Source organism: Alligator mississippiensis, chromosome 6 (genome assembly GCF_030867095.1).
Source record: "Alligator mississippiensis isolate rAllMis1 chromosome 6, rAllMis1, whole genome shotgun sequence".
Taxonomy (NCBI): Eukaryota; Metazoa; Chordata; order Crocodylia; family Alligatoridae; genus Alligator; species Alligator mississippiensis.
Window position 1 is genome coordinate 41,261,709 of NC_081829.1, and position 17,548 is coordinate 41,279,256.

The following is a 17,548-nucleotide window of genomic DNA, read 5'->3' on the forward strand; positions in this document are numbered from 1 at the left end:
TGGCTGAAGTGAAACCATGGATCATTCTTCCTTCCTATGTTTAAATGACGACTCATGCAAAGAGGTAGTGTTAACAGGAAACCACAGCTGCTCTTGCTCATCACAGTGGCAACAGCCTAGAAAACTACAATCCAAATAGGGTACAGGAAATGAGAGACAGCAAAAGTACAGCTACTTCAAGGCAAAGTAGACTAGCTGTTTCCAACTAAAATAATTAACCTTTCTTAAAAATAAAATAGTGTATACTGTATAAGACTTGTTTTATGTCATTTTCAGCATAACATCCAGGTACTTGCAACTGTTCATTAACATGAGTTTCTGAAAGCTTATAGGGCTTGAATTACGTATAGTTAATGAAGACGGTATCTTAGGTTTGCATACATTTGTTGTCAACTTTACAGCTCCTTAGTAGTATAAAAAGGGTTAAATGTCTGTTAATAGGACTCATTTACAATGGATGCAAAGCTTTTAGACTATTTTTGTATAATCTTTGAACTGCTTAAAACCTGTTCAAATGCCAACTGACTGTTTAGGGTGCTGTAATTCATAAAGTAAATTTATCACGGAGTTGAGAATCTTTGGCCTCTGTCTACACCAGTGATTCTCAACCCAGGTGCTATGGAATCCTGGGGTGTCTTTTAAGGATTTCTCAGGGTACTACACAATGTTAGTACTGTTAGGTTTACAAACATGATTCACAAGATAAACCTAGAGTTTTCAAATCCATGGTTGTGGTCTTTCTGAGTTCTTTGCAACAGAAAGAACTGCTCTATTTTTCTGAAGACAAAAAAAAGAGTGAATACTAAGACTGGCATTTTCCAAGGAGTGCCCCGAGTCTAAAAAGGGTGGGAATCACTGATGTATAATGCCTGCTTTTAATGGTTTAAAATTGATATAGCAAACCTGGTTTATAATTCCAGGGGAAATGAGCTCTGCCAGCTTCTGGCATACACCTTGCATTTTGTATCTCTGCCATGAGGTTTCAGCTTTTCAAAAATCTTGAAGTATAAATGTAAAGAAGTAATGATCAGCAGTGAATAAATTTCCATGTCCTAGTATTTATCTTGGAGATTGATATTTCTTAATATTGTTTCCTATGTGGTGCTGCTTGGCAGACTCTCAGAAGGAACTGTTTTTGCTGAAAAAAGCTTTCATGGCTCCCCCTCTTTTGTGTTTTCTGTTTCTGTTCTCCTTCCTGTCTGCACATTGGTGGGCTTCTTACTAAAATAACTAGGCATTCATTCCTCCACATTTACTTTCTGCTTCCTACTATTGTTTTCTCCCCCAACAGCACCCCTACAGGGGACACTAAAACTGCTGCTAATGTTGGATCTGTCACTGGTAGCAGTCACTTATACACAATCACAGTAGTTCAGACCAGTGAGTCTTCTTTGCATATACAACGTGTGCTGTAACTATACCCATGTAGTTAAAATCAGTAAAACTTCATGTGTGGACATGGCTACATGGATAGAATTTATTCCCATAGGGATAGAGGAGTAAATTTGAGGAATCTTTGAACTGTGTCCATGCCATCTTTAGCAAATTGCAGAATATAAAATGTGCCAATCTAGCCACATGGTGGAAGGAGGCTTGGGCTAGCCCTAATCTGGCCCTGTAGGGTAGGGAGAAGGGATGGGGGTGTGGCCCAGCCCCATGGGGAGGAAGGGGTGCTGCTCAGCCTCAACCTGGCAGACTGAAGGGAAGGGGTCTTGTGGGCCAGCTCAGACCCATCCCATGAAGCTTGAAATTTTGGCAGCAAACAGGTGGCAGTATTGCCACTGGTCCCCTGCCATTAAATTTCCCAACCCATGAGGAGCTCTGCGGGCTGGGTTTGGCCCGCAAGCTACATAACATCTTAGTTCCATAGGTTTGACGCATCTTCTTTGGGGCTATTAAAAATATCGGATTTGAAGAATTGGAAAACCAGGACAGAGGACTGTAAGGGACTTCTTGGGTTGAGTCTGGTCCCTTTTTTTTGCAGGCAACAGTGTCATGATCCCTTTCATAACTAATTCAGTTCTTTTCTGAATCCTTTCAGGTGCTTGCCTCTTAATATATTTCTAGATGCAAAGATAAGAATCATATCCCTTTTGAGCTTTTGTTTTTCTAGGTTTCAAGGCTCTCCACTCCCTTGATCATTCTAGTACAGGGGTTGGCAGTGTTTTTGGGCAGAGTGCCAAAAACACCTGCACCCTCTACTTGGAAGATGTTGGCATACCAGGGGTGGACGCTGAGAGAGCCGTGAGGGGCCTGATCCTTGTTTTTGGCAGCGCAGGCCTAGCTCCTTCCCTGCCATCCCCCCAGAGGCACCACACTCTGACGTGTGTGCCGGGAGTTGCTGACCCCTGTTCTGTAGTCAGTCTCTGCGCTTGTCTGAAGTTGAATTAATCTTTTCTTTGAACACGGAGACTGGAATTGTACATAGTATTCCAGGTAATGAATGCATTCATTAATAGTTCCTGATCTCAACTGGAAATACCTTGTTAAGTGCACCTTAGGCTTGCATGGGTGCATTGCTTTGGTGACTCGTATTATAACTGTGCGGGCTGGGAGTGGTCCGAGGCCCTCGGGGGTTTTTTTGCGCAGCGGGCTGTGGCCAGCAGCCCGGACACGCCGGGTCGGGGAAGGCAGGCGGCACGCTAGAATTAGGCACGGACACTTATCGGTTGATTCAAGGTTATTTTACTTACACCGAAGATGGTCGCAGTGCAGGCAGGAAAACTTGCTTGAGTTGCAGTTACAGACAGAAAAGAAGAGAGGCAGACTAGAGTTCCTTCCCGTGAACCTTCTAGCCCATCCGGTTGAAAGCTCTAAACCGCGAGCCGGTCGTGTCAACCGAAGAAAGTAACTCGAAGCAAAGAGCTCTGAATACACTCACACAAAGTTTGCTAGGCTCCATGGAACTTGCGCGCAGGGAAGGGTACATCAAGGGATCAGGCGGCGACGGGGAGAGGTGAGAGGCTGATCAGACCCCTATAGCCTTCTTGAGGTATACGCTGGGTTCGATAGGCTCCGCAGCGCTTAGAGATCTTCACAAGATGTGAAGCCCTCCTCCTCCTCCAGATGGTTGTGGAGTCCTCCCTTGCAGGGTTCTCCTCGGAGTTCTCCAACTTGGGCGAAAACCGCTCAAGATATGGCTAGCAAGCCAGTCACTAGCCGCCTTGTGGGAATAATTTAGAACTGGCCAATAGTGGGACACAAATCCGCATACGAATGGCGGATTTGCACCGTGCATTTCTCTTTTTGCAACTAAGAAATGCACCCTGCAAAGAAAGCTCCTAGTGGCGGGAAATAATTTCATAGACATTAGGGCTGGAAGGGACCTTGGAAGATCATCGAGTCCAGCCCCCTGCCCAAAGGGCAGGAAGTCAGCTGGGGTCATAGGATCCCAGCAAGATTAGCATCCAGTTTCCTCCTGAAGGTGTTCAGTGAAGGCGCTTGAACCACCTCTGGTGGCAGGCTGTTCCAGACCTTGGGGGCTCGGACAGTAAAGAAATTCTTCCTTGTGTCCAGCCTGAAACGATCTTGAAGTAGTTTGTGACCATTCGACTTCGTCATCCCTTGGGGCGCTCTGGTGAACAAACGTTCCCCCAGATACTGGTGGTCACCCCTGATAAACTTGTAGGTGGCCTTCACATCACCCCTGAGCCTGCGCTTTTCCAGGCTAAAGAGCCCCAGGGCTCTCAGCCTGTCATCATAGGGTCTGCTTCCCTGACCTCTGATCATGCACGTGGCTCTTCTCTGGACTCTCTCCAGCTTCTCCACATCCTTTTTGAATTGTGGAGCCCAAAACTGGACACAGTACTCCAGCTGCGGCCTCACCAAGGCCGAGTACAGGGGGAGAATGACATCCCGGGATTTGTTTGAGAAGCATCTATGGATGCAAGCCAGCGTTTTGGTCGCTTTACTAGCCACCACATTGCATTGCAGGCTCATGTTCATCTTGTGGTCAATGATGACCCCCAAGTCTCTTTCTTCCATAGTGCTAGCCAACATAGCACTGCCGAGCCTATAAGGATGCTGCGGGTTTTTTTTCCCCAAGGTGGAGAACCTTGCATTTATCGGCGTTGAACACCATCAGATTCTCGTCTGCCCACTTGCTGAGCCTGTCCAGGTCAGCCTGGATCACCCGCCTGTCTTCTGGTGTGGATGCTTTGCCCCAAAGTTTGGTGTCATTGGCGAACTTGGCCAGTCTGCTTCTGACTCCAGTGTCCACATCATTAATGAAGATGTTGAACAGTGTGGGTCCAAGGACAGAATCTTGGGGGACCCCACTGGTCACAGGACACCACGATGAGTGACTTCCATCAATTACTACCCTCTGGGTCCAACCCCGGAGCCAATTTTCCAGCCAGTGGATCGTGGAGGACCCAAGGCGACAATTGGCCAGTTTCTCCAAGAGGCGATCGTGGGACACCAGATCGAAGGCTTTTTTGAAGCAGTGCCGAAGCGCACACAAACAAAAATCACACCCTTGGGTTGTGACAATAACCGTTCTCTAGTCTCTTTTCTGACATTCGGACCAAAGAGGCAAGGGTTAAATATGCTACATCAAGTTCTCTGTACATTGTGCTAATACTTGTGAAGTAAAAGTTTGCTTAGTCCTTACTACAGCAACAAATTATGCCAAGAGTACACATTAATGAGCTACGCATGATTGCCAGTAAGATACCCTTGGTTGCCGATGTAAAAAAAGTGTCATGTTCTTTGCACTTAGACAGGTACTGCTTATTCAAATGAATTTTTGTGTGGCCTTTATTAAAAGCTATCCCTCTGCTGTCTGGCAAGGATTAAGTTGAATTTATACCTCTGCATGCATGTTTTGCCCTTGAATGAAGTAGTAGAGTAGCTTCTCAAAGGACACCGATTGCTATAATGAAATAGATCTTTGGTCCATCTAGTCCTGTACCCCAAGCCGTTATTTCACTGTTACCATATGTTTATATTTGTCCACAGTTTTATTCTGTAGCGTTGCTTGCCCATCTGTCTTTATTAGGATCCTCTGGAATTTGTTCTGGCCATAAGCAATTAAAGCTTTGTCATCTGCAATCTGCCATCTTCCTGTTTACCCCTTTTGCAGATGATTAATCAGCATTAAGCAACAACCTTAGGATGGGAGGCTGCATGGCTAAGCTTCTGACTGGTCAGAAAATTACTATTCATTCTGAAAAGGTCTGAGGGTCACTTTAGAGTAACCAGTTAATCTGTTCTAGTATATCAAACAAAAGCTCATGGTTATGGTACTTTTCTGGACACACAAGGATAAACACACAAGACTTGAATTAATTACTATAGTGCCTAGGTATCTTGCTGCCCAGTAAACTAACACCAAATTAGACACTTAGGCTTTCAATGCAATGCATGGAGAGAATTGGAGACCTGAAAATGCAGTTCTCAAAAATTAGTGGTGTGAGTAGGAACCTGACTAAGGCAGCCGATAAAAATTGCCAAGGAGAGGAACAAGGTTTAAGCCTTGAATACTTAGAAACCTAGCTCTGGGTTAAGGATGTGAATGGTTAAACATTTAACTGTTCACATATTGATAACTGGTAATACCTTATTGGTTATCATTTAACGTGGAGCAGGGAGCAGTCTGGGGAAGGGAAGCAGCGTCATGCCCCTGAATGCAGCTGGGCAGGCAGGAGGAACTAGTAGCAAGTAAGGTGGGAAGCTATTGTGGCAGTGCAGCCCCAGCCCCTTCCCCACTGTCCTCTCCAAGATGTATATGCATCTGCCACTGGCAGCAGCTTACAGCCTCCTGGCTGCTTGTCACACATGGCCTGGGCTCTGGGCAGGCCCAGGCTGCTTACAGTGAGCAATGGAAAGGCTGCAAATAGTCGCACTAGGGGTTGGAGCTGCACTGCCACAAGATAAGGTCCCTTGCAACTTCCCTGCCATCTGTCAGAGGCATGCATGACCCTGATGCCAATAGTGAGGCAGGCCAGAGCTCTGTAGACCCCAGTGTAGCTGCTTGCAGCCCTGGCCCCTGAGCAGCCATGCACCATTGGCAGCAGTGGGTAAGGAGCTTTCCCAGCCTTCTGCTGCCACCTGTGGCTGCAGCTGGCCCCAGCCTCCAAGCAGCCACACACCATCAGGAGTAGCAGGTGAGGAGCTTTCCCACCCTGCTGCTACCACTATTGCATGGCTGCCCCCGGACCAGGGACAGGTGCAGGTAGCAGCAGCGAGGCCCACCACAGCTCCATAAAGCCACAGGTGGCAGCAGCAGGTGAGTCCCTTTCTCAGCCCGCTGCTTCTGCCAATGTACAGCTGCCCAGGGACCAGACCTGGCTGCAAGCAGCAGCGGGCCCTGCCACTGCCCTGTAAAGCTGCAGACAGCAGCAGTAGGCAAGGGGTTTCCCAGCCCACTTCTGCCACCTGTAAAACAAGTGAGTATAATTGGTGGCTAGTCCCTGGTAGATACTTGTTATTGATTAGCAAATTAACCAATAACATTGGTGGAGTTTAAACGGGTACTTCATTGTTATTTACATCCCTACTCTGGGCTTGTGAGAAGCACCAACACTGTTTGGGTTATCTGCTATTTACCCTCTCCTTAGAGTTTGTGATCTGGACCCATGTGACTTGCTTGCAAAAAACTAGACACATTGCCCATATTGCTCAGCCAAAATTGCCCAAAGAAAAAACTAGACACATTGCCCATATTGCTCAGCTAGAGAGCAGGAAACCTGGGTGTGGGTCACTTCTTCATTAGATGGAATGAAGATTTGAAAATGGCCCTCCCACTTTCCAGAGGAATGTTTCAACCGCTGGGCATTTATAATGCATTTAATGGAGCCTTCTCTGGTTCCTGGTTGAGGATTGATCCTTTGTACAACATCTGGTAAGTGTGTTGTGAAAACGTGTCAGGTTGTGCCCCATGGGCAAAAAAGGCTGGGTTTGAATATCCTGTTAGGGCAGGGGTCGGCAACCCCCGGCATGTGTGCCAAGCATGGCATGCGAGGCCATTTTGCTCAGCACACCACAGCCAGCCCCGGCTCTGGGTGGCTGCTGCCAGCAACGGAGCCCAGGCTGCTCCTAGCAGGCCTTCCAGCATCCCAGCTGCCTGCTGGGAGCAGCCCAGGCTCCTGGCTTGCAGCAGCTACCCAGAGTCGGGGCTGGCTGCAGCCGGGAGGCTGCAAACAGCTATACTGGGGTCCAAGCTCCAGCATCAGCTCTGTACCAGTGCATGTACCCATGCGTTGAAGCGGGCGGTGCGGGAGAGGCCTGAGGCAGCGCGGCCCTGGTCTCTCCCCTGCTTCCAGCACAGAGGTGATAGCAGGGTTCCAGAGCCCCGGTGCAGCTGTTTGTAGCCAGCCTGGGCTCTGGGCAGCAGCAGTAAGCAGTGGGCAGGCTGTAAACAGCTGTGCTGAGCTCCACAGCTCCGGCATCAGCTCTGTGCTATTGGCGACTGCACGGGCACCTCAGGGCAAACTGCACTGTCCTGCTGTCCACTCCGAGGTGCGCATGCAGTCGCCGCCAGCACAGAGCTGATGGAATAAATCCGCAGGCTGAATCCAGTCAAGGGGCCTGATCTGGTGTGTGCTGAATCAGGCCCCAGTTCCCCACACCAGATCAGACCCACTACTGCAGCCCTGTGTGCACCAGATTGGGCCCCAATCCCAGCCCTGAGTCTGCCAGTGGGATCACACATGCAGGGCCATGCCATCTAGCCTATGAGGCTTCAATATTTGGTGGTGGGGAAGTGGTGGCTGCGTTATTTGCCACAGCTCATCCCCTACTAAATTTCCATACCCTTGGGCCAGGTACATACATTACTCTTTTACTGGTATAAGTGATAGGAAACCAGTCTGTACCTGTAACAGAACAAATTTGGCGTGCACAGACTGGTTTAAAAATGGCAGAATTCAATCTAAGACTCCCCCCCAGGTGAGTGAGTGTGGTAAACTATGCTGCTTACAGAAAACCACAGAACTTAGATTGATTCTGCCTCGGGCTTTTTGGACTTCTGTACCTAGCCTTGGAGAGTCCCACAGGCTGGATCACAGGGCTTCCCAGGCTGAGGTTTGAGCACACCTGGCTTAAATGGATCTGTAAAGTGATCTACTTCAAGGCCCTGGGGGGTCAGCCCATGTTTTGAAACAGACCTCTTTCAGAATAGGTGTTTGAGTCTGTTATAGGATATTATCAGAGCCAGCAGGAAAGGGGCTCAGGTGACTGCCTGAGTAGAAACAGTACCCCCTAAGAGGAAAGATGTAGGAAACTTTTTTTTTTTTCTCCCTGTGTTAGACACAGGCTCAGTAGAAACTTCCAGCCTGACAACTTAGAGGGGTCCTAGAGAATGGCTGCCAGGAGCAGGAGGACTGTGGTAAGGAAGCCTATGCATCAAAATGCAGGACTTGATTTACTCTGAGTTGTTTATAGTGGAGGGCTAAGTGAAAATTGCTGGTGAAACCAATAAAAGGTCTGGAGAGAAAAGGGCTGGATTCAGTATTGGGATTTTCTTGCCAATCCTTGGGCTGGCTCTCCAAGTCAGTAGCCTACAGAAGTATTGCAGCATTCAAGCAACTGTTGCTAAGGTGAATTTAAAAATGTGAATTTTCAGGAATGAAAGTCAGAATCATGGACTGCATTCTATCAACAGCTGTATGATCGAGATAGTCCATAAGTATTTTGCAAAAGTGCACAGAACAGATACACCATGTGCTGGCTTAATGAAGGTGAAAGGGAGAGGGAGAGGTGTCAATTGTTGAAAACAAAACCCTGAAACTGATGTGGATGATTTACAAAGGCAAGGATAGTTCAAGTTGTGGTGATCTCATGCCAAACCAGCTGAGCTTTAGAATATGTTTAAAGCAGGGGTGCTAGTGGACTGAATGTTTTGCTGAGAAGTGTTACTATGGTAACTAGAAAGGCTCTATTTGTTCATGAGATTTCTGTTTATCCAAGTACGTGGTGTACAGTAGATGGAAGAGTTTTTAAGTTATAGATCATACTCTGCAATGATCAAATGCAAGGCCCTTGGACATACTCTGAATCTATCAGTTTTGCAGATGGGTGCATTTAATAATGTTTCCCGGTTGTTAGGTATAGTGCAAAAACTAATTTTTCTTTACATATGAAAGTTAGACTGTTAGTGTCTCAATTCTGTTTTGAGGGGGGTTTCCCCCTTAAGCAAATATATATCAATATTCTTAACTCTATAAGCTGTACCCACTTGTCTAGTATCTACAGCTAAGTTTTGATTTTTTTTTTTTCTCTTAAAATCAAAGCCTTTTCTCTGAGCACCTGGGAGCATGCAGCCCTATAAAATTTTTCTTTTCATATCCCTTCTGACCTAGGCTGGGTACAGACTGAATCTTGCTCTATAGTTTGAGCAAAATAGCTCCATTGACACCAAATATGCCAGAAAACCCAAAAGTCTTACAGGTAGTTACTACTTTGTATCATTTAAATACTAATGTCTAAAAGCTGAATCTAAATTAAAAAAAAAATTAAAAGGCTGCTGTTACCTAATATGTAGAAGGGAAGAAAACTTTCTTATTCTGTGAAGTGTGGCTTAACTTATTTTGGGTGTGGTAGAAAAAGAAAATTCTCAACCTAAACAAGAATATGTGAGTCTCTTCTAGTGGAAAGTATTTTCCATGCTAGTGAGTCATCCTGTAACTGAAGGCTTTCATTAGAAACAACTGTTTTGTCCAAGTTTGTCTCAGATTTCTAAAGTTTTATTTTGTGAAAAATAATAGGATTTAGAAACTCAAAAAGCATAAATTGGGTTTGCAGCTTGTACATAATAGCTTTTACTACCTATGAATTAACTGACTTTTAAGGTCAGCAGGCTTGTTGGGTTTTTTGGGGTTTTTTGTTTTTTTTTTTTACTTACATTTATATATATTTCAGACTGGAGTAAAGTTACGAGAATTGGAATGTGTAGTCCCAGAAGGGCTTTACAGAGGCACAACAATGCTTCCTGTTTCCCAGTCTAAACTAGACCCTCCTGCCAAATTAGGAAGCTGTCAGACTGGCTTGCATTGAAGTCCTAATATAATAGAAATTAAGTTGTTGTTTTTTTTAATCTTTGTGCGTCCTCCTGTAGAGACTATGATTAATTCTCAACTGCATGTTTCTGTTTGGTCTTAGCTGTTCAACACAAGGGTGAAACTTCCTGTCTGTTTTCCCTATCAAAAGCTCTAGCTATTCCAGATCTGCCAATATTTTATTTCTGTTGCAATATTTCAAATGCTTTTCAGGAATATTTTGTAATATGCTTGTAGCTAAATATTATTATTCTCAGCTGTTCAGTTGACAAATAGATTCGATCTAACAGTTCAGGTCCAGTACTTCAATATTAAATACTTTTAGCAGGTGAATCTCTGGTTAGAATGGCCACATTTAAATAGTGACTAAAACAAAGAGTAATTATAAACAAGCAGTTCTGCTTTTTCTGAAGAGAGAGAAGAAATCTTTGTTCCTAACATGCTGAGAGATCTGTTGAAATAGTTCTTGCTCAGTTCTTGGTCTAATAGTGAAACTGTAAGAAAAATAGAGCTTTTAACTTTTGAAAGTGAAACTTCCCTTTCAAAAAAGTGTGTGCAGTAGCTTAGTTGCTGAAAAACCTCACTAGAAATAAATTTGGTATGGACATATAAGCATCAACACATGGGTTATGTATGTAGTGTGTGGTTGTAAGTGGGAGATGTGTTGGTGGGTAGTTGACGGGACTGTTAGTATGACACACTTTTTAAAGATGTTTTTGAGAAGACCTACAAGACATGGGACCTTTTTAAACTAAAGTAAATGTTATTATTTTCGTATATTATGGGTCCTAGAAAAATTCACATCAACTGGCTGTGCCTGCCAGAAAAAGGGGAAAGAGTGAACAACTAAGCCACATATTTAGCTTCTATTTCTCTTTTTGCCTCTAGAGACTAAGGCTTTTTTGTTGTCTAAGCGTGTCCAGAATTCTTGTACCTAATTGTAACACCTGTGGACAAGGACAGTGCATTTCCTGGGCACTATATCCTTCTACTGAGGTACAGAGTATCTATTGTGACTTTGACCAAATTTACTAATACAGAGCATTTTGTGTGCGTGCAGAAATATTAGTGGCACACATTGGTAGTAAAAATGCTTTGTAAATCTAGTGCAGCTGGAACAGAGATGTCATGGTATGGTTATAAAAAAGGCTGGATTCTGTAAGGCTTCAGGCACTTCTAGCCTGCCTCTGGTTGGAAGGGGAGCCCCACGGTCGTGGCATGTCAGCTGAACGAAGCTGCAATGTTTGGCCCCAGGCAGAACAGCCCGTACTGGGCGTAGGGTTCATGCCAGGTTAGGTACGGTCAAGAGAGTATGGTTACTTCCACTTCCCTTAAACTGAGTGATTAAAGCCAGTGTAGGGAGTGATCAAGAATTTGCGAGTTCTACCTCAAGGCTTAGTAATTATAGTTCTAATGTGTTGCATCTCCATTTTCTAATGTAAAATCTCCTGTTTAAAACTGCTGATGTTATTTCAAGTATCAAAATTTACCATTTTAGTAATTGCTTCAGTAGGGGAAAACTACATACTATTAGTCTCTCTTAATTCATTCTCAGACAAAACACTACATTCAAATTCTGCTCATTGCAGACGGACTTGAACTGCCTGCTGGACTTATTGAGCAGTATGCTCACGTAAGAGACAGAGTTTTGGCCTTCCAGCTTAGAGCAGCACTCATTTTCTTTGTAGACTTGGAATCACTTCCAGTGCGTTCAGGAATGGCTTTCATTAGCAGATCAATGCATCAGTTGGGATAATGTGCACTACTCTTTCACTTCTGAGGGCCTAGATTTATGCTTCTCTCTATAAGAACATATGTGGACCGTTATTCTAATTTCTAACGAACACTCTGTGCCTGCTGCCAACCAGTATACAAGTTAGCACAATTCATGGCCTGTTCCTAAGTGTTTTAGGACTATGGTGGAGAATAAATTCTAACCTTCCAGTAAGACTGTCTAGCAGTGTGGGAAGAATTTAGATAGTAGTTAATATTGTCTGCATGCAACCTTTTGCTGTTATGTGCATGCATTTATCAATACTAAAGGCCCAGATCAACAAAAGCACATGCATCTAAGTACCCTTGTGGACCGGACCTATCCTTAACCTTGCACAGTTACTGAACTACATATCCAGCCAGCTCTTTTTTGTCCTCAGGGTGGGGTGACTAAAAGTTAATGTTAGCTTTACTTTGTTACTGCCATCAGGTAATGATCTATAAAATTGACACATTAAATTTGTTTTTAAATCTCTTCATGCTCCCCAGTTATCAGAGATATGTCACAATAGTTTCCCAGAAAAGCCTTAAGAGTCAATCAGTTGAAGAAAGATTAATGTTCTTGTACTTAAAATACTCAGAGTAATCAGTTTTCACCTCATTTTGAACTGCCTGCAAGTTTAACATGCTGTTTTGTGTTACTTTCCCTCTTCCTGTAAAAATCTCTTACTTGCAATAACTTGATCTTACATAAGTAGTGAATGAGTGGCAAAGTTTAAGAATTTAGTGAGATGCTGACAGCTTTATAACTTATATACAACAAACAGTGCAGCGAGTTATTTACCATAACTGTTTGTCCTTTCAAAGGACATAATTTATTTTGCCAAAGTTAAGTGTTTGACATGTAAGTGTCCCCTCAAAAGTACTGACAACATGAAAAATTATTATCATCAGAAAGTTTGTTATTCACATGAAAGAAGAGAATCCCATGTTTTCTCTGCTCAAATATTATTTCTTTATCTCAAGTCTGTTGTACATTTTGCTGGCATCTTGACAGACGAGATGCACGGTACCTGCTTGCTTGCAAATGGGTTGGTGGCCTAGAGTTGCCGGTTATAATTTAAATTGCTACTGTGTACAAAGTCATTTCATAATTCTTATCCCTTTTCCTCCTCCCAGGTATTCGTTACAGCATGGATGTTAGTGTGGATGAAGTGAAAGCTTTGGCATCTCTAATGACATACAAATGTGCTGTGGTTGGTAAGTGATGTTATTTTTCATTGGAATTAGCTTGGATTTACTTCATACTAAGATATGAGTGATTTAATTTTTTTAAGTGTTTAGAATGATAGATATTAGGGTTGGAAGGGTAGGTAGGTTATCAAGTCCGACCCCCTGTCCTGGGCAGGAAAGAGCGCTGGGGTCAGATGACCCCAGCTAGGTGCTTGTCCAGTCTCCTCTGGAAGACCCCCAAGGTAGGGGAAGGCATCACTTCCCTTGGAAGCCCATTCCAGATTCTGTAACCCTTACTGTGAAGAAGTTCTTTCTAATGTCCAACCTAAATCTGCTCTCTGTCAATTTGTGGCCGTTGTTCCTGGTTACTCCAGGGGGTGCCTTAGTAAATAGAGCATCTCCTATTCTGTGCTGCCCTCCCCTGATGAATTGATAGGCAACCACAATATTACCTCTCAGCCTTCTCTTGCGAAGACTGAAGAGATCTAGGTCCCTCAGTCTCTCCTCATAGGGCCTTGCTTGCAGGTCTCTGACTGTACGAGTGGCCCTTCTCTGAACCCTCTCAAGATTCTTTGCATCCCTTTTGAAGTGTGATGCTGTAACAGGTATCCGCTCTGGGCCGACCTAAACATGGCCCGCACACCTGTTCCTGGGGCAACTGCCCGCCTACTCGTCTGCCGTGCCTTGTTGTTAATTGATGAATTGGTGTTAATTAGCGGGAGGCTGCCCTTGTACTGCCCCACTCCCAGGGGGCGCTATCTGCGGCTCTATTTCCTCCCCTACACCGCAGTCCACACCTTGCCGATGGAATAGATGTTATGTCCCATCCTAATTACGATCTGGCCCCTTTTTGTCCTCTCTTGGCCTCCTCAGTCACACCGCCCCCTCTCTGGGGCTCCCCAATAATGCCCCCTTCTCTGGGGTTTCTCAGCAACTGCCCCCTCTCTGGGGCTCACCACACCCGCACTGGGCTTCTCAGCCCCCCCCCCCCCGGGACTCTTCAGTAGTGCCGCCCCCTCTCCGGGGCCCGCACTGGGGCTTCGCAGTAACTGCCCCCTTCTCTGGGCTTCTGCCTCGTCTCCAGGTGCTCCTCAATACTGCCGCCCCCTCTCAGGGCACTCCTCAATACTGCCGCCCCCTCCCCTGGAGCCTTCTCAGTAGCGTTGCCCTTCTTCAGGGCTCACCGCAATGCTACTCCCCTTCTCCGAGGCTCACCACGCCTGCCCTGGGGCTTCTCAGCAATGCCCCCTTCTCTGGGGCTTCTCAACTGCCCCTCTCTGAGTCTGGGGTCTATGTACCCCGAATGCTGTGCCCTCACTGGTGCTCGGGTCCCCACACTAGTGTGAGTCCCCTATGAGGCCTCCTCCAACCCCCAATAGCCTCACCCAAACCACCGGTGATAAACAGCAAAACAAAACACAAGCCCGTAGACTATAACGTAACTTAAAGCCGCCTGGCTAAAACCATGTTGCTCAAACATCCCAGGGCTGCCATGCTTTACCCGGCTGCGGTCAGGCTTCTACTCACATCTTTGCTCAAGGAGCTCCCTCCTCTTTCCCTGCTGGCAGGGAACTACCTCTGGCCTTAGCTCTTTAGGTTTATAAGGGAGCCAGGCCCTGCCCCTTCTGGTCAGCTGACCTCCTCTGGTTGCCCTGGTGACCTGCAGCTGGGCTCCTTATTCACTGCTAGGGACCTTTCCCTAGCAGTTTCTCCTCTTTAGGAGCAGGGTACCTCAGTGCTCTGCGACAGGTGCCCAGTACTCCAGCTGTAGCCTGACCAGTGCCGCACAGAGGGGAAGCATCACCTCCCTGGACCTGTTCATCATGCATCTGCTAATGCATAATAAAGTGCAGTTAACCTTGTTGATCGCTTTGTCACATTGACGACTCTTTTTCACCTTGGAATCAACTATGACTCCAAGATCCCTTTGTGCTGCTGAGAAGATCATCCCCTAGCCTGCAAGTGTGTTGGTGGTTCTTTTTGCCCAGGTGCAGCACTTTACACTTGTCTTTGAACTGCATCCTATTTCGTTCTGCCCATTTTTCCAACCTGTCTGCCTGGATCCATTCCCTACTCTCTGGTGTGTTAATTTTGCCCCATAATTTGGTATCATCTGAGATACTATGCTCCTTTGTATAAAATCTGCCACAGATCATTTTGATCACTTGCACCATAGTATAAGTAATATAGGGGGTGTCAAAGAAACCATGCTATCTTGCCTGAGGGTTTGGAAAATTGGGGTTGAGTTGAGTAGCAGCAGTGCTAATTGCTACGGTTCTTGGAGCAGTCATAGCCACAGTTCAGCCAGTCACCAAATTTCTGGCCCTGTGGGCAACCCCACAAACCATCTCTCTGCTACTTGATAGCTTGTGGGGCCGGATGTTTGACACGTGTAGGTAGCATGTTGCCCTTTGCTATCACAGCTACATATGTTTGAATAATACTCAATTCTCCAGATTCATCTTACCTGCTGTATATCATTCAGTGAAATATTCTTTTCTTTTTTTTAAGATGTCATTATTGTATGGAAACTACTTCATGGATTTAGATGCATCTTATAACTGGGTTAATCTATAGGCTTAGCCCATAGCTGTGATTCTCAACCAGGGTGCCTTGACTTCCTTTCAAGGGTATTGTGGGATGCTACACAATGTTAATACTGCTAAAATGTGCAAACATGATTCACATAAATCCAGGGATTTCAAATAGGAACCCATAGTGTTAAAAACATTTTCTGACCTTTTTGTTTCCTGAGTTCTTTGTAGCAGAAGAATTGTTCTATTACGTTTCTGTAGTAAAAAAAAAAAAAAAAGAGAGAGAGAGAGAAAACGAAGAGCTGGCATTTTCCAAGGGGTGCCTCAAGTCTAAAAAGGTTGAGAACCACTAGTATATAGAGTGAAACTGTACCTTGCATTGTGCCTAACTTCAGATTGGCATGCCTGACTACCTCTCTCTGCTCACGGATTGAGTGAATGGGGATGTGAAAGAGGTGGAAGTTCCTGTTTGAACAAAAATGTTGTAGCAGAACCTGGAGGAAATAGGCTAGATTTCCTGAGTTAAAGATCCTTTTCAAGCTGATTGGAAAATATTCCCTTCCTGTGAACAGAGGAATTCATTAACATTAGTAGGATTGGAAGAATTTGATTTTTTTTTTTTTTTTTTTTAAATCATTTCAACAAATAATATCAATATTTATTTTTAAGCATGTATTTCTATTCTTAAAGATTTAATTTTTCAGGATTGCATGAAACTAGGGGCAGATGATTTATTAATAGTATATTATTATTATTATTATTATAGTGCAGTTTAACCACCCGTCATGACAAACAGCTACTGTATGATTTCCACCAGCTGAGTGGCATCAGTCCTGGCTCCACTCCCCTGTAGCTCCCTCCCCTCTGCTTTGCTGCTTCCTCTTCTTTTGTTCCCAGTCCCCCTGGGGTTTCTGGGAGTTGTAGTCCAAACCAGTCAGCAAAGTTCTGTAGGACTGCTTCCCCTATCATCATACACTTCATCAGCCATCATTTTTCTTAAGTCTCTTTGCTCTAAACTTTGATTATTAACAATGGAAATATTTTTTTGTCAGTCTGTGAGTGAGGTAAAATTAGTGTTTATCAACATTTACAGAGAAAAATCGAATCCTGCCAAGCCTAGGCATTAGTGAATTTATTTGTGAAATTGTGCTGTAGATATAGCAAAGGTTCAACTTCAAAAGTAATATTGTTTAGAGATTTGATAATTTTCAAATGTGTATATTTGTATCTTTGTTTACACACTTTCTGTACAGTCTTACTGATGTTGTTAGTTCTCTTCTTTCTTTGATAAGTAAAATCATTTTCCTTTGCATTATTTCAGATGTGCCATTTGGCGGAGCAAAAGCTGGTGTTAAGATCAATCCTAAAAACTATACAGTAGGTCTAAATTATATATGTACACTTGGTTTACTGGAATGATTAGGCTAACCAGTTCATAGTTCTCTGGAGCAGCATTGATAGCTTAGAAATCCATTTCTCACTCTGAAGAGATTAAATTAAGCTTATTTGCATGCATGTGATGGCCAAGTTTGGATCAAAAACAATTTTGTATTTAAGGTCTGTATAATGTATATATAAAAAGTCAAATACATGGATTATTTAGATTGCTCAATCTTTTCCTGAAATGTGAAGTCATTGCTACTAATTTGGAGCCTAAAATTTTTCCAGGTGATGCTGTTTAGGAAGGGTTAAGTATCACCTTTCTGAGAATATGTTTTCACTTAAGAGAAGTAGTTTGATAATTTTTATTGGTTTCAAAATAGTTTTCAATTGTTTTCAAGTCTGAGGGTTGGACTTGGCTAGGTTTGCTCTTAAGGATAATAGGCAGGGAAGTAGAAGTGAGTGGAGTTCGGAAGTTTTCAGTTTTTGGGGTGTCATTTGGGGAATCTGCTGCTTTGGTTTGTTATTGTAAACTGTTCTGAGCCCCCCTGGACATGTTATGATATGAATCTAAATAATAGTATTTCTTTAGTATGGCTTTATTAGCAAACTTTTTAAAATCAAAGCCAATTATAGCCAAGCTTCCAAAAATGAGAGCAAATGTTATGTATAATTTGATATAATTTCATG

General features: G+C 44.2%; 1 protein-coding gene across 1 annotated transcript in view; it reads left to right on the top strand.

Annotated features, from left to right (window-relative positions):
* The window catches only part of GLUD1 (glutamate dehydrogenase 1), a 48,623-nt gene that overhangs the window by 13,422 nt on the left and 17,653 nt on the right, over positions 1–17,548 (top strand). The window contains exons 2-3 of the mRNA XM_006270156.4: positions 12,891–12,971; positions 16,800–16,855. Of these exons, the coding sequence (XP_006270218.1) occupies positions 12,891–12,971; positions 16,800–16,855 (137 nt within the window). The remainder of the gene's footprint in view (positions 1–12,890; positions 12,972–16,799; positions 16,856–17,548) is intronic.